The 19886-nt window shown below is 35.0% G+C and overlaps 2 protein-coding genes across 3 annotated transcripts in view; one reads left to right on the top strand and one right to left on the bottom strand.

Annotated features, from left to right (window-relative positions):
- The window catches only part of LOC145284517 (putative E3 ubiquitin-protein ligase makorin-1), a 152449-nt gene that overhangs the window by 7119 nt on the left and 125444 nt on the right, over positions 1 to 19886 (top strand). Inside the window, exon 2 of one of the 2 annotated variants that reach the window (XM_080133538.1) lies at positions 11288 to 11366. The exons of the other annotated variant lie outside the window; for it this stretch is intronic. The gene's annotated coding sequence lies outside the window, so the exon portion shown is untranslated. The remainder of the gene's footprint in view (positions 1 to 11287; positions 11367 to 19886) is intronic. 2 annotated transcript variants of the gene reach the window in all.
- LOC145284687 (mitochondrial ribosome-associated GTPase 2-like) overlaps positions 11233 to 19886 on the bottom strand; it is a 49631-nt gene continuing 40977 nt past the window's right edge. Inside the window, exons 6-7 of the mRNA XM_080133607.1 lie at positions 17897 to 18035; positions 11233 to 11636 (exon numbers count right to left, since the gene is read on the bottom strand). Coding sequence (XP_079989733.1) covers positions 11251 to 11636; positions 17897 to 18035 — 525 coding nt within the window. The 3' untranslated portion in view covers positions 11233 to 11250. The remainder of the gene's footprint in view (positions 11637 to 17896; positions 18036 to 19886) is intronic.

Here is a 19886-nt window from a genome sequence, read left to right as displayed (position 1 = left end):
GATAGACCGAGAAATTGACATTTATACTTTTGACAGTTCTGTATGAACGGGAGTGTTTCTATAAATATTGATACATATATTTCTATTTTTGAGATGATGATTTTCACAAAATTCTTATAATATAAATGGATAACACTTTTTCTGTTGAATCACAACACGAAGACATAGATACACAAAGATAATGACGTCCTTTATTCCATGACCGGTCCATGATTTCGCTCGAGGAATTCAAAGTTTCTTTACATGGCTTTTTCTTCTCTAACCTTTCGCTTCCAATGTTTGATGTCAGCAGCCGTCTCTGATCTCTCTCTCTCTCTCTCTCTCTCTCTCTCTCTCTCTCTCTCTCTCTCTCTGCTCTTTCTCCCCGACTCTTCTCCTCTTCTCCCAGACTGCATCTAAAACTCTACCTATATTGAGAACTCGACACATCATTGCATGATTAAACATGTACTCATCGAGCACGTTGGATGACATGCATCACGCTGACATGACCCAACAAGTTCAGTAACCTATTTTTCGAGTAATATGTTTACAATTTCAATTGATGATTAAATTCCTTATTTTAATTTTCATTTTTATAACAGAACAAATTTCATCATTACATTCCTTTTCCAATAAACAGATATCTAACTATTTTGTGTGAGCTAAACAATTGCGATTCCACATTCCTTATTTTCAATAACATTGTGTATTTATTTTAACTTATGATTGGAATTCTCAATTCCAAGTCTAGCTTCGCAAGTTCGAATCCTTGACTATCCTATTTCATATTTACTCACTTACAAGAACAGGCTTCTGTTATTGTAACACTAGCACTCATTTTTAAATTATAAATGGTTATATTGTAACCACATCTGAGGAGTTCATCACACAATCCTGCTGCACGGGATCAATTTATGTAACCAGGCCATCGCCAGCCCAAAAACACAGGGACTAACCCTCAGTCTTTGTCTACATTTTTATCATCATCTAGTGATGGGCCCTTACAAAATGTGACCAGACATTCACTGGAAATTACCGCTCTGATGCTCAGAGTGCACAAAACGTGCACAACTCTAAATTTATATGACAATAACTTAAACATGATGGCCGTTTGTTTTCAGGTTTGAGCTCTTCCTTTACAAGTGCACGGATCAGTAGCCATGGGCCTCTCGCAGTTGCAGCTTTATGTCAGGTTTAGGGTAGATCTGAAAATTAACTGGCTTATTCTCCACAATCAAAATAATAAATGATAAAAGAGATCTTTTTTTTTTCTTATAAACGAAAATAATTTATTGCATAAAATAATTTCAGATACACTTTGTACAAAAGAAAAGTTAAATCCGGGCATTTTCTGGTGCCGTTTTGTTGACTTAATTCGATTTTGTTACAAAGTTCTAGACAATGTTTGTCTGTCTGCTCAGCCAGTCATGGAGAAAAGACTTTTTTCTACTTTGCTCTTTCAGAGGAGGTCCATCTTTTGGGCTCTCACCCAAAAGATGACATGCGCTCTCTTCAAGGCAAACAAGCGAATCTCTTATCTGCCAAAATCCATTGGTTTTATGGAAACAGCAATTTCCCCCTCTGTTATTTGGAGATTAGCATCTCTCTCTCTCTCTCTCTCTCTCTCTCTCTCTCTCTCTCTCTCTCTCTCTCTCTCCCTCCCTCCCTCTCTCTCTCTGGTCTCTTTTCTTTCTTTTTCTCTCTTAATCCATGTCTCTTTAATTCTCCTGCCCTCTCTCCCTCTCTCACTCTCTCCTACATTCAAAGCTCTTCCGTCTTTCTTTTTCTTAACAAAGAAACTCGGATTAAATCAATTCCAACAGCCTCTCCTCCCCCCCCCAGTCATCCATGTTATTTCTTATCATATCAAAATTATCTATGAGGTTGGTCTCATTGACATAAGACAGATGGCTTATTTTTAAAATTCCTCTATCACGCAGTTAAACTCCTGATGCCAATCTGATTATCTTATTTCATTGGGAAATTAATTTTTCCCTATGATATCTAAATAAAAACATATTCTATCATTTTTCTGAGCATATGAAACTTTTTTGGTCAAGTGCCAATGATACTTAACCCTTAGCCCGTAAGCCAGGTAATTTGACGCTGTCCAAAATACAGAAATGGAAATAGTGTTATAGCATCACCCTTGGATTTTAAGAAGATTTCTTTATGCTCTGACTTCTTTTGGTGATTGTACAAGGATGTATATGGTGAAGTATAGATAGAGTAAATGCGGTATTGTGGTATTTGTGGAACTAGCTAGATTAGATCAGTTTGCATTAGTTTGTCATGACTGCCCTTTTCTCCTACCCCCCCCCCCTTATTCCGCCTGGAGCCACATTTTTCAATAATTTATGTACCTATTTACTATGCCTCCCCACGGGACAGAGTTAGACACCAGGGTCGTTTTTTAACGTGGAGAAAAGGTACAAAAATAAAAATTGTCTCAGTCGTGAAGGATTTCTCCTCCACCGAAAGAGAACAAGAAAATGAAGTGCAGCATCTGAAGAACAGATACTACACTTTGATCTTGACCAAAAGGCCAAGCAAACAAAAGGTGTAAGTAAATTTTTGAAAATAAATATTTCCCTCCTCTATATTTTAATGATGAAATCATCCATTGTGACGTCATCCACTGTGTAAAAGGCCAAGAACGAATGCAAGCAAGATTAACAGAGTTTTACTATAAGATAAGTAATTTTATTAAGAATATCCATTGAGAGAGGAAATATCAAAATGAGGAGTGAACCTGGGAGCAGTTGTAATTGACAAAGAAAGCTGGATTTTTAAGTGTATTGTGGGGAGATTAATTGGATTCATCTCATAATTTACAGGTTAACACATGGTCACATCATGAACATTTTCCTGTGGGATGAAAGGATTGCGATTTGACAGTACTTTCTTCACCTAGCATGACTTTATTTTATGGTACAAACAATTACTGACAGCTCCCAGTGATAATAACCAACCATACCCATCACAAATTCAAGCTGCACCTAATTGTGTGCTTTGTCTTGGGTGAAAATTAGACTAGCTACTCCAAACATGCAGCAGCAGATAAATATCCAGGACAATGAAGTGGGCCACGTCAAGTTATGTACATTGTTCATTTTGCTGACTAACCACTGACATTTTCTGTTGTGTCTGCGGTGGAAAAGGGACAGTAGTTATCCCAAATAAGAGTTTCTAAAAAGACATCCAAAACAACAAAGTGAATTGCATTCAATTATGCAAACGATTCATCTTGCTGATCAATCAATGACATTGTGGGCTTGATATAACCAGATTAACTAGACATTTTTGTAATGGACAGAGGAGGGAGTGTAATAGATGGAGCCAATTCCCTCTCCCCTCCCGATGTAAACAACAAAAAATAGGAACTGCTTGAAAGACCTTATCCTGCGTTGACAGAGTTCAAAATAGACTTCATAGCCTAGTGGAGGATGCCCTTTTCTCTTCCCTGCAACCTCTTTCTCACAGAAGAGACGTCACGAGCCTGTCTCTGCTTTAGTGTTATTTTCATGGCAAGAGCTCGTCTGAGCTCCAATCTATAGTCCCCCCTCACCAAACTTTCACAAGAAACACTCGTCTAGCTGAAAACACTATCAATAATTTTTCCCACTTTTTATCTGTGCCTAAACCTAAATGTAGATTCCATGAACAAAGTTTCTTTCTTAGAACTGCACACTTGTGGAACTCTCTTCCATTTGTCTGCTTTCCGGCTGACTATAATATGGTTGTCTTCAAGTCCAATGTAAACAAATTCTTGATGAACCGTTTCCCTTAAGTAATCCAATTTACCAAATTTCCACTAACAATTACTATGACATTGTCCCACTGACCACTGTATGCTTATTAACCCTTATCCTCGAGTGACCTCTGGGCCTTGATAAGTGGTGACTCCTTTGAAAAAAAAAATTTTTTTTAAATGGAAGTCTAGGAGGAAAATTTGCATAACATCTAGATGAACTGATAAAAAGAAAGTTGTGAATAAAAACAAAACAAACTAGAGAGCAACAGGTACAGCGGTTTATTGTCAGCTGGATTTTTTTTGTTTTTGTGCGTTGTTGCTTTCTTACAGTATTTCGCTTATTGCTCAGTTTTGTCCGTTTTCATTTTTAGATCACACCCAGTTACAATAACTGGTGATCCTATTCATGGAAGGTGGTGTTCATTGCAGATCTGGGTCCATTCAAGTTTAAGTCGGTTAAAGACAGGTCGATCTCCAACTTTCTGTAGATCTCATTTGTGGGAGTCAACATACAAGCAGTTTCATCCGGATTAATTTTTCTTACATTTCCGGATTGTCAGGAATGGGTTTAAATGCTCCATCTTGAGTTGCATCTCTTAATTTTCACCTGACAGTGTGGCTTAACCCTTTCTTTAGAAATAAGAGCAGGAGACAAAATCAACACTTAAATAATCAGCAACATTTTGCAGAATCAAAGTAGTTTTAATTTGATCATTATCCTTCTATCGATCCAGTAAGATATCTCACTGCTGATGCTATTCTCTATATATATGAGAGCCAGGTACGTCCAAGGATGGAGTACTGTTGCCACATCTGGGCAGGAGCTGCTAGAAAGGACTTGTCCTGCCTTGATAGAGTTCAAAATAGACTTCGTAGCCTCGTAGGAGATGTCCTTTTCTCCTCCTTGCAACCTCTTTCTAATAGAAGAGATGTTGCGAGTTTTGTTTCTGCTTTATTGTTATTTTCATGGCAAGTGCTCGGCTGAGCTTCAATCTATGGTACCCCCTCACCAAACTTTCACAAGAAACACTCGTCTAGCTGAAAACACTATCAATAATTCCCCCCACTCTTTATCTGTGCCTAAACTTAAACGTAGATTCCATGAACAAAGCTTCTTTCTTAGAACTGCACGCCTGTGGAATTGTCTTCCGTTTTCTTGCTTTCAAGCTGACTACAATATGGTTGTCTTCAAGTCCAACGTAAACAAGTTCTTGATGAGTCGTTCCACTTAAGTTAACAAATTTACCAAATTTCCATTACTAACGATTACTATATTGTCCAATTGACCACTGTACACTCTTAACCCTTATCCTCGAGTAGTCTCTGGGCCTTGATAAGTTGTTATGATTATGTAAAAAAAAGAAAAAAGAAATACAAAAAGAATTCAAATTTAAACTGAACTGTACATAGTTTGCTTGTTTGATAAGGTTGTTTAAATTCAAATTTGTCAGTACCAAAGAAACAACAAATTACATTATTTGGAATGTTCAAGGAACTTCTGTCATTACTAACTAGCAGAGCAAGCCTTATCACTGGCAAATAAGAGAATATATATGTAGTGTGGTGATGTATGAAAGTGAACTCTGGCCAATGAGGGTTGAGGAAATGAATTGCATGGGAAAACGATATGTGAATGATACAATAAATGTGTACTGTGAGTCTTAAAGAAAGGTGCAGGTCTGATGATCTCAGAGGAAGATTAAATTCATATAATATGTGTGCAGAATAGGAGACTTTTATGATATGGTCACATTGAAAGAAAGGGGTTAGTAGATGTAAAACAGTAGCAGGTCCAGTTCACAAGGAAAAACATGAGATTAAGTGGTAAGAATGAACTTGAGAGAAAGATGAATAAATAAAGACCTGGACAGAGATAAGTTGGTTTGGAAGTCAATGCATGTTAACAGTGTCATTTTCAAAATGTTTTTGTCAATGCAACCTTCAACCAACTTCAGGTATATCTTGTCGTACTCAAAAAATTCAGAAACATAGCATGCCAACATGTAAAACAGACATTAAACTGAATATGATAATGATGATAATAATGATGATGAACTACTGTGCTCATTTTGTAGGTTATTTTTGCAGTATTGTTATAATCAGTTCTAAATGACAGTTGTCTAGAGGTTGAAGGTTCACTCCTCGCTACAAGTTAAAATAACTAAGAATAAAATAAAAATTTCTACTCAATCATCATGTTTACAACTATATATCACTATTTAATGAGCCAACTACTTACATGGCAGAGAGAGAGAGAGAGAGAGAGAGACAAACAGTTGATTCTGTCAACAAAAAAAAAACAGCAGACAATCTGAGGAATAAAAAGACATTTCCACATATTTTAAATATAACAGTGTCAATGAATTTTTTTTGGTTTCGGCTTTTGTTACGGAAACTAACAGAGCTCAAAATCTTTTCAGTAACTACAATGTCTGGGCCTCTTCCCCCTTGAGAAGATTGGAGTAGTTGAAAAGTCTCACACACACACACACACACACACACACACTTTGGCATTTCCAGCTACACAAAATCAACAATTTATGGAATTCACTTAAGACAAGGCATGAAGCCACTTGATGTAAGAAGCTAAAACCAAAAGAATGAAAAATGATGAGCACAAAGACAGAAGGTGCCTATTGACCTTAGTCTTGAGAAGACCAGTGCTGTAGATAAGAGGAAAACAGTCAGCAGAAAGAAAGTTTCACAAGTACACAGTTCTTGGAAAGAAGTTACTGGAAGATGTATTATAATGAGGTATCGGAGCAGCGAATTGATGAAGACCAGGAGACTAAAAAGGACAAAAAGTTAAATGAGTTGGAATAAAGGAAGAAAGCAATAACTCAGAAATTTTTAAGAATGCATACTTTAATAGTAATTATAAAAGAGACTGAGACTAGCTACATCACCTCTTTGAGAAATAGGGTACAGAAAAGAAGAAAAAGTGAGATGAACACATTTTAAGATACATTTCTGAACTTAAAAAAAAATTCCTTACAGCATTCTAACTAGACAATAATTAATTTTACTTGTGCGCTGAGTACCTTTCTGTTGCACGTCAAGTCTCTGGTTATCAGGGATGGCAATGACCAATAGCAAAAGAAAGCTGAAATCAAAAAATGTCAATCATGTATATGTGAGGATGCGTGTGTGTTTGTATCTATGTGTATATGTGTGTGTGTGTTTATTAACCGACAAGAAAGAAAAAAAATAAAAACTACTAGAATTATCGATTAGAAACAAAAGGGAATATCATCACAATTAGTAATATTATTTGACTTGAAATGGATGAATTTCCCAACCTTCCTTTTACTTTTACTTTTAACCAAAAAAGGAAGTCTTTAATATCACAAACCAGGTCTGGTTGAACACCGTTAGGACTTTGAGTTGCGAGTTTTTCTGATTTGCCTTCGGTGTGTTTTGATGTCACTTTTGAAATGTAAGGATGTCTATTTTCAGGAAAAGTGCCGACGCAAGGGATGTAAATGTCATTTAGTAAGAGATACATGAATTTGTTTTAATACAATTCGGAATTCTAAAACCAACTAAAGAAGTGGCTGCTTACTTTTAATGCATCTAAAACCAAGCTTCTAGTTTTACATCATCGCTCTGATCCCCATCTGGCATCAATTGAAATGAATGGCTCTCGTCTTGGGAAGGTTTCATGTTTTGACAAGCTTCTGGGGCTGACTTTACTCCTGATCTGAGATGGAACACATACATCAAATCTGTTGCCAAGGCTGCTGGAAAAATGGTGGAATCATTCTACTGCTTCAGTAGATATCTCATTGCTGATGCAATTCTCTATCTGCATAAGGATGGAGTACTGTTGCCACATCTTGGTAGGAGCTGCTAGAAGCTTCTTATCCTGCCTTGACAGAGTTCAAAATTGACTTTGTAGCCTAGTGGGTGATTCTCTTTTCTCTTCCCTGCAACCTTTTTCCCCATAGAAGAGACGTTGCAAGCCTGTCTCTGCTTTATTGTTATTTTCATGGCAAGTGCTCGGCTGAGCTCCAATCTATGGTCCCTCCTGACTAAAATATGGTTGTCTTCAAGTCCAACATAACAAGTTGTTGATGAGCCATCCCCTTAAGTAATCCAATTTTTCAAATTTCCACTACCAACAATTACTATGATATTTTCCCATACACTCATAAACCCTTATTCTCGAGTAGCCTCCAGGCCTTGATAAGTGGTGACTCCTTTGTAAAAAACATGTTAGTTAAGTTCACCTTGAAAAAAATAAATACATAAAAACGTGGTCACAGTTATGTTTTGTTTCATAATGTGAAACTTCTGTCACATAAAAATATAAGTCATGGCTATATGATGCATCAACTCAGGAAGATTGTAGTCTAACAGGAAAAGGTCATTAACAAAGAAATACTGGAACATACATGCTGACCATCTATAGCAAATCTCTAGAATATCTGGCAAGAATAAAACCTGAACAATTACCAATGCAATTGTTGCATTCTCTACTGTGAAAGAAGAAAGAATTAGGGAAGATTCAAACTGATTTCCTAAAGTAGAATTAAAATCTGGGACTAATCTCCCAAGGATCAAATATATCTAAATCTGAATTATCTTTCTATTTGAATTGGAGTTTCAATTTTGTGAATGATGTCATAAAAACTCAGTTCTGCCAAACTTTGGGTTTTATATGTTCCTTCAAAATCTAAAAATAAATTATATATTTTAGCTGATGATCCAATCCCAGATTATCAATTTTCTCCAGAGAATTAATTAGGTTTAAAACTTGGCCAAAGCTCTGATAAGCAAGCAACAGATCAACCCAACCGGGTATAATTCCTTGATTTGAAGGGATAACTTTCTCTGTACTTCCAGGGATCAAATCATGACGTGCCAGGATATAACAGCCCTTCCTGAAACATCCCCACAACACGTACACATCAAGTTACACCCCCCACTGGAAGCCAACCATCCATATCAAATCTTTGAATAGAGACAAATTTCAGATGTGTAGGATATCTAGAGTGAATAAAATCTGAACAATTGTAAAAGAAGGAAGAATTAGATAAGTTTTAAAGATACAATAAAAAGACAATTGAAACGTAGGAATATTAATGATCGACAACTGTAACTGAATTCACCCAAAAGGATAGAGCAGATTCCAAATAAGTTCACTGTATCCTGCAGAAAAATGGTCCATCTACACCAATGAGCACCTGAGTTTTCAGCATGTCAGTTTTTCCTAGTTCCAGTGATGAACCCCACAAGCTCTCTGTCCTTCTTCACTGTTCCAAAATTGACTGACTCTGTGCTACCTCCAGCCAGCACGTGTGATTGGAGCTACCAATTTGCAAATGAAATCCTTCATACCGTTTTAAAGTTTTTTCAGAAGAATCTTGGTCATGTCAGTTAGGTTCCGTCTTGCACAGATGGTCATCGGCAAGATCATGCAAACCATAGAACTACATGGATCCTGGTTTGATGTTCTTCCTGAAATGGTCATCATTTCGAATGGCTGTATATGAAATTTACAGGTTCTTGTCCAGAATTCCACCTATATTAAAAAGCTAAAAATAAAGAAAAATCTGTATAATGCACATATCCATGTCAAAACAAAAATCATATTCCAAAAATCATGTAAATTGATAAAGTAGTTTTATTTTTTATTTAAATGTGCAAGCATTATAACAAAATCTTGCAAGTTTGAATTATTGAAATATTTCCTTGTTTTTTTTATTGTTTTGTAATGGCAGATCTTCAGTTATTCATAAAATTGGATTTTCTTATTTAAAAATAAAAATACTTGATCAATTTACATGAATTTTAGAATATGATCTTTTCATTTCATCACAGATATATACATCATACAGATTTTTCTTTATTTTTGTTTTTTTTCAATACAGAGTGAGGTTCTGGACAAAAACCAATTTACATTTACTAACTAGGAAAAAATATACTTCAGCCAAAAAAATATTAGTGAAACAGACTTCAGTAACCCCAAATTACCCCGATTCTATGTGGTGCACACACAAATATTATCATCATAGCTGAACTTAAGAAACTGAAGTGTGTGCAAGTTAGTTTGTTTCTTATGGACTCCGAAATGACTTGGCCGATTTTTATGAAATTTCACACAAATGTAATGTATGTATGTGGCAGTGTTCTTAGATAGGCTTTGTATTGGAATGCCTCCAATGAATATTGATAATCCAAAAAGTCCAATAAAAGAAGAAACAGACAATTTTGACCAAAGTTAACACCTTATATAGTCTAACATCACAAGTGCATTTGAGAAGTTTATTACCGCACAAACAGAAAGACTCAGCATATAAAATCAACAATAGGTTGTTTTTTTTAGATATGATAGAGGCACATTCAAAATACATGTTTCGGTTTAAAGCACAATTGAACCAAAATACTTGACTTTTTCATTATAAACTTAAATTCAAACCATTATCACCGAACAAGCAGAAAAGTCAGGCATATAAAATCAACAGTATGATATGACAAGGGCATTTTGGAAATGACTGTTTCTGTTTAGAGCACAACTGAACCAGGATACTTGACTTTTGCATTTTCGATCGATCGAGCCTCCGTTCAGTCTCGAAAGACAAAGGATACCCCTGTAGGGGCAGTTGCGTGTGTAATTGTGAGGTAAGGGTCGCGCAATCCTTAACCACACCTCTCCTGAATCGACACTGTTTGGGTCCAGTGGCAAGAAGACCAGGATGACTGGAAACAATGCTGAGATAAGCGGAGAGCACATACAGCACCTGGAAGTCCCAAATTGTCAACCATTTAGTACTGATCAGGTTCAATGTTGCTTAACTTCGGTAATCCAGCAGGAACCGGTGTGTCAACGTGATTATGCTGTATGTTTTGCATTTCAAACCTTAATTCAAGCCGTCATATATAAAAATAATTTTATAAAATCAACAGCAGGTTCTCTACAGTGCAATATAGGCTACAATGTATTGTGGACTAAGTCACTGTGGAGGATATGTGAAGCTTCCTCCTGGTGCACCGTGATGGGTCTCCAACTAGTGCAGACAGTCAATCAATTTGATTGAAAAAAAATGGGTGATGTTACTGATTTTGCTGACAATAAAAATATAGGAATGTGAAATATTTGGTGATCATCATTCAATCCCAAGCAACGTCAGGTCTTCCTGCTAATAATATATGAGTTACAAAGCTATGTTTAGAATCTGGAATTCAAAAAGCTTGGATAATAAGTGTTGTATTTACTATGTTGAGAAAAAAAGCAGAGATTAATATTTATACTGAACAAAACTATGTTAAACTTTTCTTGTTTAACTAAAACACTGAAATTTTATTTGGCATCATGCATTAAATTGATGTTATTATTATAAGAATTCTTATCATACTTAATTTCCAAGGTTCAAATATATTTGAAACTGACATACTGGCTCTGAACTCTCAAGGATCAAATATATTTCAGTTTGTGTTCTTTGAAAAAAATAAAAATAAATAAAAAGAAAAGAATAATGTTCATAGGACAAGAATTATTTGAATAAATACTTTTAATAATCATCCAAATCTTTGTCCAATTCGTTATAGCTTTCTTCGTACAACTGGCGTATATGTGACAACAATGGATCAATGTTTTCCTGATGTTTAGCGGAGATGGCATATATTGGTAAGTCCACTTCTTTTTTGAGAAGATCCAGGTTCTTCTTGGCCCAAGGCAAATCGATCTTGTTAGCCACAATTGCGTGTGGCCGCTCTGACAGTCCTTTCTGGTATTGTTCCAGTTCAAATTTGAGAGCAGACAGCTGTGTCCAGCATAGGTGACCCGACAGATCAATAACATACAGTAAGCAATTGCAGCGTTCGATGTGTCGTAAAAAGGAGAAGCCGAGGCCTCGATTACGATGAGCTCCTTCGATTAGACCGGGAATATCTGCCACTGAAGGAAAGAATTTAAAAAGAAAAATTTTTTTTTAATAATATGAAATAATTTCAAACAGGTTACAAATTATTCAAACATTATCACATAAAACTTTTCACAAAATTAAAATGGATTTAAATTCATCAATATTTCACATTATTAACATGTACTCTTAGCAAATATGTTAAACAATAACTTCATATATATATATATATATATATATATACAGATGATGATGATTGCAACGTCTTGTCAGACAAGTGCCACTCCCTCAGACACTTAAAGTCCATGAGCCCAAAAATGACTTCCATTGCCACAGGATCATTTTAATAGACAAATTAGACAAATGCCTGAAGGAGTATCTATACACAGATGATGTTACAGAGTCTTAGCTTTGTACGACAGCTAAGTCTCTCTCTCTGTTCAAAATGTTGAGAACTGCAGACCAGCTTAATGCGGGTACTGGTCTCCTGCTTTATGGTTTTTTAAATCAGAGATTTGCTTCTCTTAGAAAGGTTGCCTTCACCATAGCTTACGAGAGTCCTCTCCACTCCAACACACATGCATACACACAAACACACACAGTGCTAGTTGGCCGTTGACCCTGAAAAAGTGTTCATTCGTCCTCTGGAAGTGTTTTTTTTTTTTAATCCTTCAGGGAGACTAGCCACCCTCCTCACCAAACAAGTCTGGTGGGGGAACCAGTTTAGTCGCCGGTGACCCGACCATGAGGCAGGTAGTACTGGGTTACATGGTACCAGTAGCATATGACATATATATATATATATATATATATATACATACATACACACAAAAGAATAACAGTGTAGCTACATCTCAAGATCCAAATGTTTATTTTTCTTACCAAACAGCTCTTTCAGCATATTAAAATTTTGTTACATTTTTTACAGATCTGTTTTGTTATGCAGAAACAATCACTATTATTATGTCAATACCAAATGTTATGCAAATACTCATAAGAAAAACAGAAATCTTTGCTTAGAAACAATACATGACAATTAAAAATATTCAACGTTTGAACTAAAAATGTTCTAAAAAAGTTTTAGTCTACAAAAAAATCATTTTATGTGGTTTGCATAAAAATAAGTATTTACTATCCTGCCTAAAACCTTACGAGGTAAATCAATGTTAAATAATTTGTATTTAATAGCTTTGGTGAAAAAAAAATTTTTTAATAAAAATATAAAAGGGGAGAGTGTAAAGTTTTTTTTTTTATTCAATTCAATTTTCACCCCAAACAAGGCACAGTGCCACTTTGAAGCAGGGAGCTACTATCAGGGACTTAATTTGCAAGGGCATTATGAAGGGAGATGAGTAGAAAGATGTTTGTTCACATTACACTTGAACTTCTGCATATCAGTACACTTGGGAAAGCAGAATCCTGGAAGGGAGTTCCAAAGACCTGCAGTTCCGGGGAAGAAACTATTGAAGTAAAAGGCTTTCTTGCACCTAGGGATCTCTACTGTAAAGGGATGAGACTTAGTAGCTTGTCGGGTTTGTCGGGGGTAGTTACATCGAGGAGGTACAAGTGTTTGCAGTTTGTCAGAGCATTCACCATTAAATATTTGTAGAACAGGCAGAGGGATGCAACATCTCGTCGATGGGACAGAGGCTGAAGCCTAGATGACAGTTCAGGACCTATCAGATTGACGACTCTCTTTTGAACCCTGTCCAGGAGCGAGAGACAAGCAGCAGATGCACCAGCCCAGATGTGACAACAGTACTCCATACATGGGAGAATGGTGGCCTTATAGAGGTACAGGATACTTTCAGGCATAAGTAGTTTTCTAGCATGGTAGAGGGAGCCAACCTTCCTTGCAGCAGCCTTGGCAATGCTCTTAATGTATCTATTCCAGTTAGGCCAAGGAGTTTAAAAGAAGTACTTTCAGGCAATGTGTTCTTGGCCATTGCTATTGGTGGTAGAAGTTTCTTGTAGTTATTGAAGGAAATAAGCTTAGTCTTAGCAGCATTGAATGTGACCATCCATTTTTGTCCCCATTCCACTACAGATTGGAGGTCATGCTCTAGTGTTTCTGCCATTTCCTTGGATATGTGTTCATTTGTTTTCCCCTCATATCTGGTGTAGAGCGTGGTGTCATCGGCAAATATACCCATCTCCGAAACAATTTTATCAGGGATATCATTTATGAATATCAGGAATAATAGAGGTCCAAGGATAGACCCCTGAGGTACTCCCGCATTTATGTCATATTGTTTAGATGCACGACCGTCGAGGACAACTTGGACTTTTCTCTTACTTAAGGATTTAATTACATTATGAATTCTTCCAGTGATTCCATATGATCTAATTTTCCTTAGAAGACCATCGTGCCATACCCTGTCAAAAGGCTTAGATATATCAAGGGCTACCGCTCTACCCTCCCCTGTTTTGTAAAGTGACAAATACTGCAGCCAGCCAAATATGCTTGGAACAGAAGACATTAAATTGTGCAGCAGTAGTAGTAGTAGGTGATAATAAGTATGTATAAAGATGGGTTGGATTTTAGTAAAATAGCAGAGGTTCATCCATGCTCTTAGGCCTGGAGTAATCCAAATAGTTGGTTTGAGGGGTTTTAGACAACCAGCATGAGGCTCGTGTTTGTAGTAAGATTTATAGGGTGTGGAATGAGGTCAAGTAAATCCAGTTTCAAATCAGAGGGATGAACAAGAAAATATGAATAAGAAAATTTGGCTCGTCCAGAATTCCCCCATAAAAAACAAAAATGAATAAAAATAAATAAAAAATTTATATAACATATGTACCCTTGGCCAAAAGAAAATATTTACATAAAAAATATCTTGTAAATTTTTTTATAAAAAAAAAACATTTTAAAAAACATTTTAAGTGAATTTAAGTTTTTCCAATACACCCTTCCCCATGGCTTTCTAAAATTTTGATTTGGAGTTATCTCCCTCATTCCTTCAGACTGTTTTCAAGATGGCGTTGCGATACTATCGCTTGTAATTTGATCATAAAGTTTGATTTTCTTATCTCTATATAAATAAAATGAAGTCATTTTTCCTCTCTGAGTTTGACCTTAATAGAATTAAAACTCAAGACATTTCATGCAAATGTAATATGCACAAACTGCAGCACATTATTTGAGCTGTGCTATAGGCCTATTACCTCTACACTTGCTCGATAATCGTTCGTTCCTATATTTTTTCTGGTGAGAGTTCAGTGCCAAAACCTGTAAGAATCAATGGAAGTTGTAAAATCTTTTCTCTCCATTTGATTCCTCCTCTCCCTGCTCCCCATTTACACCACCACTTTGTCGTTCACGAGGAACTACTACAAATGCACACCGGTTAGGGGTTTTGTAATTACATACAAAAACTGAAATGCTTTCTACTACGGGAAACGCACGACGCATAATTATACATTGCTTATTTACAATTTATTTCGAAACATTATTACATTAGGATAAAAAACGTTTCCCTCCTTTTCTTTTTTTTTCTCATCATATATCATTTCTTTTACATTCTGTTTCGTTTGCTGCTTTCTTTTTCTGTTTACTATTTTTCGATTACTGATTTACATATTAATTTCCTGGTTAACGCATTACAAAATGTAAGATGTCATTTTTTTTCATTTACAGCGGCTACAAACAAATCAATCTCGATTAGTAACAAAACAATTTAGGTGTGCTTTAACATATTCGCCGACTCACATCAAGAATTACTACATTTAAAAATGTAAACAATGCAATTCTATATGCATCTCTAAAAACCGACATTTCAGTTTACTGCGTTTCCTATGTTTTTGTTTTGTTTCTTTTTTTTCATGTTCCCATTTTTCCAGATTGCATTGCAGTTCTAAACATCATTACTCATACCAAAATGAATTCCACTACTGACACTATTTTTAGCACAAACAAGGTTTTTATTCTTGGTAATATTTACTTCATTAGCTTATGAGTTGACTTTACTAATTTCCTTTGAATTATACAAAGAATACTTATATTTATCTCGACACTGATTTTTACATTGCATTCACTTAACTTCAAAAATTCACTGAATTGGTAAGCTCACACTGAAAAAAATTCTCATCACTTTCTTTCACTCATACACTTTCTTCCCCGGGGGATTCCTATTTCAGTCACCTAAATTAATTAGTGTGAAATGAGCTTAGGAATTTCGGCATAGAATGATATGCCGGTACATTATCACATTACGGCAAAACCATCGTTCACATTCCACATGTCAACTTCAATAGGTTTCCGGGTATGCTGACACAGTTACGGGTTGTCTATTCCGAAAGCCTTTCTTAACAGGGCGATGTTTGGGGTGTCTATTCTGAGACCATGGACATTTCGCTTTAATTAATGAGAATGGGAAAGTTTTACATGGAACATTTTTGGTTATTAAAAACAGACAATCACATGACATATTCATCAGGGTTTAATATGGGCGAGCGCCATTTGATAACCAAAACAAACCCAAAACATATTTTGTATAAAAATTTATCAAATTATAATTGGACAAACATTTATTGTATAAAAATTTATCAAATTATAATTGGACAAACATTCAGTGAAAAATTTGCGTTAAAAAATTAGACTTTTAATACAACAATTTCGTAATGAAAGCAACATCGGATTTTTATAAAATAGTTTCTTTCTCGGACAAATAAATTTTACGAAAAGTTTTTTGGAAAATTAAAGCAACTATATAGTTGGAAACAGAATAATTGAAAAGTTTGCGTAAAACATTTAAAAGTTTAATAAAACAATTTGGTTATGAAAGCAACATTGGATTTGTATAAAATAGTTTTCTTTTTTTTTTCTTTTTTTTTTTTAATCCAACAAATAAATAATTGAAAACGTTATTTTGATTTAAAGCAACTTGGAAAGGTCAACAACCAATTATTTTAAATGATTGTTTTTTTTCTTTTTTTTAACGGGGAAGTGGGTTGCTTTCTTTCTTATTTATTTATTTTTTTTCTAACAGCAATCGTTCTACACTTTAAATTTGGGATTATTTATTTCATGCTTCGGCCATAGTCTAACCAGGATTTGCACAGAAGGTGCGTGAAATAAAATGGCATCTACAATTTCGGCAATAAAGTGTAGAAGCACCGTTATTCTTGGGATTATATTCGTTTAACAATTAAAAAAAAATTAAAACGGAGTGAAATTTAAGTTTCCCTTCGATTTTTACAACAACCGAACAAATAAGGGGGATTGATCTACTAGGATTTTTATTAGAAGATGAGCACTTATTAAAATTATTTTTGTGTTGAATTTTTTGCATTTTCGTTAGATTTGTTACTTTGCAATCGCTGGTAGCTCACTTAATAATTTGAATACAAGATGAAATTAAACAAAATTTGACCCCCCCTTCCCCGATTCCATTTCATTCCTCCAGATTCAACAGAGCGTTGAAACACTAAATCAACATTTTATTTATTTATTTTTTTTTTTTTTTGCATAATTAATTAATTAATAAATGATGGGAGTATTTTTTTCGGTTTATTTTCTTAACATCTGTTGACAAAAAATTAATTTGTACATTTTCTTGAAAAAAAACAAACTTTTCTCTAATTTCACCTAACTATTTACAGTGTTCATATAAAGCATTCATCATCAACCATGAAATCTAACTATGACCTTTATTTCAACTCATCATTTATTTTTACACAAAGATTACAATGCAACGATATCATGAATTCACTTGCATTACACTTAAATTAAAACAAATAAATTCATTTAGAATTCGAGTATGATGTGATTACTGAAACTAAACCAAAACAACCTTCACTGCAGAATTGATATTTGACCTAATTCACTTTATAGTTAATTCATCACATTTTTTTTTTTTTTGGTTTTTACGCTTTCGCCTCAATGATTCAAGTTCGAGCCTCCTCCCCCCCCTTCAAAACATTTTTGGGATTTTTCAAACACACGGGCACCGCCAGACCATTTGTATTGCATCACGTTCATTTTTTAATTTTTTTTTTTTTTTTACACGATTTTATTTTTAATAGTTTTAACATTGTTTTTATAATATTTAAACAGGGTTATTACTTCACTTTGTTTTCATTTTACCCCCCCCCCCAACCACACACGCCTCTAAAAATCCCGGGCAATGCCGGGTACCCCCCACTAGTTTAAAAATAAAACTACTTGATTAATTTATATCATTTTTAGTGTATGACATTTTCTTTCCATAAAAAAAAAAAGAAAGATCTCACATCCCTGCAACAAGTCATCAATTCAACAAAATACCAGTTGTTTATATAGTAATCACAGACCTACCTGCAACCTGAACATAATCGTCATATTCAATCATGCCGATGTGAGGATTGAGCGTCGTAAACGGAAAGGCAGCTACTTTGGGTCGTGCTCTTGACAATGCTCGCAGCAAAGTTGATTTTCCTGCATTTGGAAAGCCAATCTAAATAAAAAAAAAAAGAAATGATAAAAAAGGAAACTTTTTTTAATTCATGAACAAAGTTAAAACTTTTTTATTCATCAACAACTAAAAATGGTGGATAACTCACTGTAAAACCTTCTGGAAGTTTATTCCTTCAAACTGCTAGGCTTTGGAATTCCATCCAAGTAGCATGCTCCTGACAGAAATTAAAATGTAATATGAACTGCTCAACTTCCTATTTAGAGGATCCCTGTATATATGGTATCTAATTCACAGTAGCTCCTTATATCTCAATAACAATTTGCTTTGTTTGGGGTGAATATAAGTATTTCTATTCCTTATTTTCCTTAGCTATAAACTGCACCTTTCCTGTTACTAAGTCTTCCCCATCTTCCTCAATACCTCTTATTCTTTATCTTTGGAGTTATTCCTGTGAAATGTTTTTGACTCCTAATGTAGGGGTATGACACCAATACTTTTGACAATCGTTTTTATAACCACCGGCTGTGCTAACCAACCAATGAAAATCTTCCAAAGTTACTATAAAAATTGTTGAATTTTAGATTCAATCAGTTCGCCGTTGGCTATGTCACGAACCGCATTTGATTCTTAGCCGCCATCTTGGTTACTGTAAATTACTTCACGCTCAGTATCGAGACTGCACTCTGTTCAACATAATGTCTCAACACTTAACAATTCCTAATGATCTCACTTCCCTCCCTTTTCATTACTTTTCCATCCTAAACTTTTCCATTTCTAACTTAAATGTATATTAACTTGGTGCTGTCTCCCTTGCTCTTACTCTTGTATAATGCTGGTTTTTTTCTCCTCTTCTGATGAGAAGAATTTAGCTTTGAAATGCCATGGCCTAAAGGGGTTTTCTCCCTCTCATTTCTCTTTCACTTATTGTAATCACTCTTATCCTTATTGATATGATAATGTAATAAAGTTCTAATGTAATTTTAATTATTATCTTCTTATCTTTTCTTATAAATTGCTCCTCTTAATCAGGTAGTGCTTCATCCATCTAGATAAGTTAGTCCTTTCTTTCCGGAAAAAAAAAAATCTATTTTTTTTCAAGTTAACTTATATATATAATGCTCCTTATCTTGGGTCGAGCAAATTGGGAAGTGATATACAAACTGCCATTAGCATATTAAGCAATGCTCTTTGTGTAAACAAATTGAGCTTAAGTGTTTGGACAATATCAAAACATTGTTAATTCACTGCTCGGTATAGAGGCAGCCAAATAGCATAAGAAGCACCGATTGTCATTTGGACAGTCAAGTTTCGATCCTGGCTTGAGATAGTTGCTTGTCTAGCCGCACTGATGAACTGTGATATTGCTGTACTGTATTTGAATGACTATATAATTATTTCCACAGCCAGACAATGTCGCAGCTCAGAAGAACCATGACAGCCAATAAACCGGAAGTCAAAGACTTGAGTTTAATCCTCATTTGGGCTTATCAGTTAGACACATCCGAACTCAGGATTTGAAAACCAAGCCTCTTGCATGCGAGGTGAACACTCTGCCAACTGAGAAAATGTGCCACACAAGAAAGTCTATCAACTAATACAGATACAGCTTGATGAAATAATACACTTGTAAAATTCTTTTTATACAAAAAAGAATTAATGGAATTTAATAAATTTAAAAGAAAGAAATTAACAAGTTAAAACACAGTAAAGACTAAAAGTGTGTTATGTTTATTAATTACCAATATTGAAAACTAAAAATCTCTACAAGATATATGAATAATACTGAAATTATTTGTTTAGCAGGTTTAAATTTCACATAACTGGTTAGAGTTGTTGATACTCCTGTATAAAGTGGAAGACCACATTTGGATAAAACCCTCGAATGCTTGG

This window comes from Euprymna scolopes, chromosome 1 (genome assembly GCF_053919585.1).
Source record: "Euprymna scolopes isolate OS-2025 chromosome 1, ASM5391958v1, whole genome shotgun sequence".
In the NCBI taxonomy this organism is placed as follows: Eukaryota; Metazoa; Mollusca; class Cephalopoda; order Sepiida; family Sepiolidae; genus Euprymna; species Euprymna scolopes.
This window is presented reverse-complemented; position numbering and strand designations above follow the sequence as displayed.